The sequence below is a fragment of the Limulus polyphemus genome, unplaced genomic scaffold, assembly GCF_000517525.1.
Source record: "Limulus polyphemus unplaced genomic scaffold, Limulus_polyphemus-2.1.2 Scaffold219, whole genome shotgun sequence".
NCBI lineage: Eukaryota > Metazoa > Arthropoda > Merostomata > Xiphosura > Limulidae > Limulus > Limulus polyphemus.
In genome coordinates, this window is record NW_013665829.1 from 824,482 (window position 1) to 832,159 (window position 7,678).

At 29.8% G+C, this 7,678-nt stretch overlaps 1 protein-coding gene across 3 annotated transcripts in view; it reads right to left on the minus strand.

Annotated features, from left to right (window-relative positions):
* The window catches only part of LOC106478515 (protein transport protein Sec24A-like), a 55,684-nt gene extending 48,212 nt beyond the window's left edge, over positions 1 to 7,472 (minus strand). For 2 of the 3 annotated variants that reach the window (XM_022382132.1, XM_013939064.2), the window contains exons 1-2: positions 7,387 to 7,472; positions 3,048 to 3,622 (exon numbers count right to left, since the gene is read on the minus strand). In XM_022382132.1, the coding sequence (XP_022237840.1) occupies positions 3,048 to 3,621 (574 nt within the window). In that variant the 5' untranslated portion in view covers position 3,622; positions 7,387 to 7,472. The other variant, XM_022382131.1, reaches the window with a different exon arrangement.
* Positions 7,473 to 7,678: the final 206 nt, after the last annotated feature.

Genomic DNA, 7,678 nt, shown 5'->3' on the forward strand with positions numbered 1-7,678 from the left:
GGAGAGCTTCCTTTAACCCTATCAGCATGGGTACCCTTTACTGCAAATGACACATGGTTTTAGTGTCTTAAATTCAAAATTTTATTAAACTATTTTTTGATATTATACTCATTACAATAGCATAAAATCTTAGCTAATAATCCATATTTTAATTGCATATAAGTTTTACATACTTAATTCTACAAGGCAATATTTGAAAAATCCTGAATTTCCACAAGTGTGACCCATGTGACACATTTTATATTAGCATGTCATCAACCCTATTTTATCCACCACCCTTGGAAAAAGTATGAAATTAAACATAAATTACTCTAGTTATTGTCAAAATAGTTATTGCTCAAACAAACCATAATTTTTATAGCCATCAATTTTGTTTGGTTACAGAGCTATCCTCTCTTTCACAATTCATTGATATGTCATGTCATATAAAAACCCAAAAAATATCAGCATTTTATACACATTTATAGAGCTTTAAAAATATGTTTAAGACGGGAAGACTTAAATAACGAATTGTTATTAATTAAGTATATAGCTATTGATAGAGGATTTGAGCCAAATATAGTAAACAAAGCATTTAAGAAATTTTACAAAAATGCAAATTCAGTTAAAAATACAACATTAAGATCTGTTTACGAAAAAAGAAAATAGAAATTTTAAGTTTACCTTACATTCCACATTTCACAAGTCAATTATATAAAGTATTTGAAAGTATCAGAGTTTTTACCCTATCTTCAAACCAATAAATAAGATAAAAGATATGATAGGAAATGCTGAAGACAATAGAATTAACAGATAAAACAGATAAAAGAATGTGAATGTGGTAGTGTTTATATTGGTCAAATTAAAAGAAATTTAAAATACAGATTGCAATAACACAAAAGAAATAATAAAATAGAAACTTCAGCTATAACTGAACATGTAAAACTACCCAACATACAATATTATGGGAACAAACTTTAATTTTAGCTCAGCCTCAAAGTTTTATATCATTAAATATTAGAGAAACATTATAAATAATGAAATATAAAAAACAAAAAGAAATATTAAATAGAGATGAAGGACCAGCAAGTCACTACATTGATATAAGGCGAGATATATTATAAATACATTTTTTTACTACACCAAGGAAGTATGCAAATAACAATGAAGTAATGCGACAAGGGAAAAGTATAAAATAGCCTTGTAAGTTACTCCTGAGGATGACGTAGAACACGTCGAAACATGTACATGTAGAGTGATGTTTCTATTTTAAAGTGGAAGCCGTACGGCTTCAATAAAGTTTTTATTGTGTAAATACAAGATATTGTTTTTAATTATTTATTATAATTTTGAAAAAAAAAACTTTTATCAACTTTCTAGATCTAGCATATCATTATCTCAATTGGAAGCCCCCCCCCCCCCAGCAAACAACATTATAACATTAAAAATATAGCTTATAACACTTACAAGATTCAAAACATAATACTTAGATTACTTTTTCTCCAACAACCTTCCATATAAACAGAATCTCAGTACTACAAAATTAACTCATGCATATAGGGAAAAAAAAATATTTAAACATTTTTTTTAGCAGACTGTCAGAAAACTTTCAAAGTCACAATACTGTAGCAAGTAGTTTGTCTTAGAGATTGCCAATGTTAACAAATTTGTTTTATTAGATACAAAATAAAATTTTTAATCAACCATGTCACACTACAGACAATTTTTTTATGTTGAATGAAAGCCTACAGCTTGACCATTATGACTATTTTTTTTTAGTTATGGTGCAAACTGCAGTATATTTGAGAAATTCAAATTTTTAACCTTAGGTTGAAACCTTAAGATAAAGGTATATAACTGAAACATCAGGAAATCTGATTTTATCCAAGATTTAAGGGTCATAACATTATTTGAATAATTCTATTCTTTTTGAAATTTTACAGACTTATATGTAAATAAAAAAAGCAATTCTGCAAACTTACAGACTGGTATCTAAGATACTAACAAAGTTACAAAAATGGAAGTCAGATTATTTAAACTTATTCAAAATATGTGCCACACTTTGTTTCCCATTAGATGGATGATCATATCTATATAACTGAAATTTTAGGTTTCTGAAATAATTTTACACCTTAGATGAAATACATACATTTTGTAATTTGCCATTTTATCCACTCTCATATATACTTAATTTTTTACCACCAAGTTTTTCACCTGAAATTGTTAAAGGATCTTTCTAGTACTAATTGCTGTAAATCTGCATTAGAACAGCTACTGTAAAAGGCATAAAACTCAAATATGGTGTTAAAACTAAGAAATAAAGACCCTCAACTTACACTGTGATTTTAGTATGTCAGTAAACACAGAGGTTTATTTTGTTTTGCTGATGCTGAACATTAATGTTAAATTGTTCATTTACTCAATAATTTAACAATAAATCTAGTATGAAAGAAAGATTACAATAACCTTAAACTCTAAATTATTGATACAGGACAAAAAATATTTCTCCTTTCACCATAACTAAAACATACAGAAAACTAAGTTTTGTTAATAATCACACCCTTCTTTTTCCACACCACCAATGCTCTTCTCACACAAGAACTAAGTTTTTCCACATATCCCTACCCAAAGCATATCATTTAGCAGTTCTCAATATTAAACACATTTTTCATGTTTTGGCCCACTTACTCAAACTTTTACAAATTGGACATATCACTAATGCTAATCCATAACCTGTCACTTGTACATTCAAGATGCTTATAAACAAGAATGAAATTTATCACAAAGACTGAATGATATTTAAACATTGTTAGATCCAAGATTTTAACACCAGGAAACCATTATGGTGAAAATTCATTTTAGAAACTATAAAAAACAAAATCTATGCTCTATTAAAAAAAAAAGTGTGCACAAAATACTTTTTCATTTGAAACGTATACTTCTTAAACATGGGAATGACATACATATTTTTGAAAACTTTTAATGAAAGTTTTCAGTTGTGTAAATTAGGAAAGGTGTGTCTGTTTAACTTATCAAAATCAACAAAAAATATTTTTATTTACACAAACCTGGTAAAGGCACTGAAGCATTTTGTCCAAGATAGTGAGGGTAAGAACCCTGTTGTGGCAATGATTCTCTAGGGAAAACACCCTGCATAGACTGCAATTGATATGGCCCCGGCATTCTTCCTACAGGATACTGTCCTGTTCTAGACATCATTTGTGAAGTTTGTGGAAATTGTGAAGTCAGTCTTGGTCCATTTTGCACAGAATAAATAGGTGCATTAGAGTTTCCTGGTACACTGACTTTTGGTGGCTGATAACTATTTTGTTGCTGTAATGCCAGTGATGGAGATGAATACCGACTGGGCTTAAACTGATCTGGTGGAAGAGCATGTCCAGCAGTACTAGAACTCATACCAGGAGATGGTCCAAGCAAATTATCTACTCCACTTAATCCCTGAAAAGGCAAGATTTGTGGCTGCCTATTGTCAGCACAGGATCCTGTTCTTGTTGTATATGAGACTGTTGTGGAGTGAAAGGTACTGCCAGGCAAGACGTCAGTATCACTAACATGTACTGAAGATACTGGTGGTCTTCCTACAGAACTTGTAGTATGCTGTCTTGGTAGTCCCGCAGACATACTACAAAACACAGCAGAAAAAAAAGTTACCACACTTTCAAATACACCCATGAAATAACACAAATCATTTGTAGCTACATTATATCAAATCATAGTATTAAAAATATATAATTATTTCTTCTATGTCTTGAAAGTTAAAGATATGTACATATTCAGTAATCAAATATTAATGCACTAAAGAAGATTTGATAAAATATTACTCAACACAAAATTTATAACTACACAGTACAAAAATCATGATTATTTATTATAATAGGATAATGTGAAAATTTATGGCATGTTAAGAATGAAAATGCCCCGTTAGTTCATGCTTAAACTTGCACTTCAGTTTATAAAGTACTCTAAATCACTGACACAGATAATAACAAAGGCCCAAAGAAAGATCCTTGAAGGACCCCATAAAAAATGTTTTCCCAACTTGAACAATGTACATTCATTATAACCTTTTATTTTTTACCTTCAAGCCAGCTTTTAATCTAGCTTTTCAGTTTTCCCCAATTCCATAAAATGTTAACCTACTAATTAACCTATTGTAAGGAATCTTCAAGAACAATATATAAAATGTCATCCAAACTCTCAAAAGGCTTATTAGAAACCTTCAACAAATTAGTAATACAAGGAAGTTACTTTTTAAAGCCATGCTGAGAATTTCTAATAAAACTTCATTCTTCAAGATGCTTTATTAAGTGATCTTGACAATGAATTAAGGTTACCAATAACAGGAGTCACACTAACTGGCATGTAATTTCATGGGGCTTCCCTAGCCCCGCCTTTTAAGAAATTTTCTCAAAATATTTGAACCACTGAATTAAAAAGAACTGATTCAGGTATTTAAAATTTTTAAGATCTTGAATAAGTTGCCATGGGAAGTTTGTTGTATTAGTGGAAGGATAGGGTTGAAAATTAAATCCTGAATATTAAAGAAAAATAAGCATAAACTACAGAAATTCAGGTCAAGAATGGTGATAAAGTTGTTTTTTTTTTTAGTTATAAAGTTACAAAAAAAAATTCCTTATAACTATGAAATGGTTTATCAAATGATGCCGGTATTTGAATTGTGTTCATTTGTTAAGCAACCTCAATGGGGTAAACAGCCTTCTGTTACTTATTTTTGCTTATGTTCTTTAAATATTTTTAACCAGTAAATATCTTTCACCAAGACATTTTCAAAATACACAGTTATTACAATGTTTAACAGAGAAAGAAAGATGGCTCCATGTATAATTTTGTGGCATCTTACATTTAATATAATTTAACCAACTAACCATTTAACATTATTTTATAATAGTTTCTCAACCACCACTACGGTCTCTCATATCCCAGCCAACCCAACGATCCCTGCAATTGAGCAAAAGGTCTCATTGGCACTGGATATAGCAGATATAGTTCTTAAAATGTTTTTTCTTCACTGTGCTTTTATTGGTTTACTTACAAGCATATTTTTGATAAAAAGAAGATTAGTATTAGACATTTCGTGCAAAATTAAGATCAATATAATGAAGTAACTGAACATACCATAACAACCTAGGGATAGCAGAAGACCATTTGGTTCATCAAGGCTATCCTTACACACCCAACCTTGAATTTAAACTCCTGTAAAATGCTGGCCTCTAAAAATGCTTATTACAACTCGTTAGAAAAACAAAACTGTTAACTGGAACTTAGTCTGTCTTTTCCAAATCTTAAACTTGTGTCCTGTTGTCCAATTCTCTTCAGAATCAAAGAAATCAGGGGCTTTAATTCTACCTGTCCTTAAGATAACCTTGTAAACTTTAAAAAGACCACTCTTACCCTTCTTTTCTAAGGAGAAAACAAGTTGAGAGATCTTAACCTATCCTTACAAGATAACCCTATCAAACTGGAATCATCATAGTAGCACTGCTCTGAACCCTTTCCAATGATTGGATATACTTTCGTAGATAAGTAGATCAAAACTTTGCACAGTATTCTACACGATGCTTAGATATAGATTAATATAGATAAATATAAAATTCTAATGCATTTGCTACTAACAACAGAGCACTGCCAAGGCCCTTTTCTTCAGTCATGCATTGGGTTAGCTCCCATCTATATAATGTTTGACAAAATTATGATAACCCAACTGGATTACCCTGCATTTATAATAAATAACCCCTTCTGTGATTTGCCCAACCTCCATGTTTCAAAAAATAATTGCCCAAATTAACTTGGTCAAACCAATTCTCCCCATATTTCTAATTTACCAAAATTTATTTGCATGTTATCATGTATTTCAATCAGTACTGTTTGTGCTAATCTCTATTGGATGTATTCTGAATTATGTATCACAAACGGAGAAGAGCATTCCTATATTTTACTGTAGTTTCACCAAAACAAGATATATATATATATATATATAAATATATGACATATAAATCCAGATACGTAAAACTTATTTATCAAGTATATTTTGTGCAAAAATAACAATCATAAAAAAACTTGTTTCATTAATATACAAGCATAGGCAATCAAAAAACAAAAAAACTGCCTTTTCTTGAGCTCATTTCCAAAAAAAGCCTACCACTGTATGGGTTAAAGGCTATGTGCCAAATATTTGTCCAACTTAAAATATGATTCAAGTCATTCTATAATACCTCAATACAGCTAGAAATACCAAATAATTTAATGTCATCCAAAAACATAAGTAATTCACTAATTACACACCTATCAAGTTCATTAATGTAAATAAGAGCAAAAGACATAGCATTGACTCTAAGCTGGTCTTTCCACAACCTCTACCGATGTTCTTTGTTAGCTAAGTTGTAGCATTCCCTTATCAAGTTTTTTGAAAGTTCTAAATGAGAAATAATCTTTCATAAAATCTAATTTTAAAAAAGGAATATACATAATTGATTTATTTTATTTTGACTGTACAACACTAATTAGGTTATCATTTGTTGTATTTGTTAATGCACTAGTTATATATTTTACTATGGTAAACAATGGTTTTCTGCTTTAAGTTTTAATCTGTAAACACTGTACTAGAATACTTGGAAGAAAACATTAATACCCAAAACCATTGAAGGGGGGTAGGTAAGATACTGGTATCTGTGTTGTTTTTTGTTGTTGTTTTTATTCATCATAAAAATTACAAGGTAAAAATGAATCTTATTACAAGGTGAAAAGTTTACAAAAATCACCCAAACTTTAATTAATTTAAAACCACGTTTCTCACTTTTTCTATAAGTATAATGTAAGTACATTTCTATATATTATTACATAACTTATAAGTATATATGAAACTTATTTGAATTATAATGAAGTTAAACGTTTAATGAAATCACCTAAATATGAATTAAAGTTTTACAAGCTTACAATTACACATCACTGATGACTAATAGTAATAGTGTCAGAATTATTTTTAAGTATTAACCAAAAAACGTTGCTGATGTCAAATCTTAAGCCTAGCCTATTTGATGCTAGTACTAACGGTATTACTCTTAGTCTTCTAGTACTAGTGTTGCTTACTAGATCATAGATAAACTTAATTTTAAATTAAGCTTTAAAAATTAAAGCCCCCATAACTAACTGGTGCAAGTTGGGATACACATTTAAAACATGATTTAATTAGGCATAAGTTACGTACAGTGTACTACGTACAATTAATACACAAAAAATGTGATTAGTTGTTTCTTATCACATAAGAAAAATAATAAGTTATATCAATTGCATTTTGTTGAATATGTCACTAGGTTACATTTCTTAATTTAACAATCTTATTTACTTTAAAGTGAGCAATAGCAATACTTATTAAACTTTTTCAGGCCCTAACGTCCTCATATTCTCCTAGAATGACGTATGCAACAACACTAAACCATAAAAAGTGAAATACAATTAGCAACTGAGTCTGCGCTCAATTGAACAACGTGGCATTTTACCCAAAGTGCATTGTGTCAAACCGCAGAAACTGAAACTTTTAATCATGAAACTTCTAAATCCGCGAATAAGATATATCATAGTTTAATTTGCAGATTGAGAATTTTTAACCATAAGCACTGAAATAGAAAGCATTATCTTATTATAAACACTAAAAGTACTA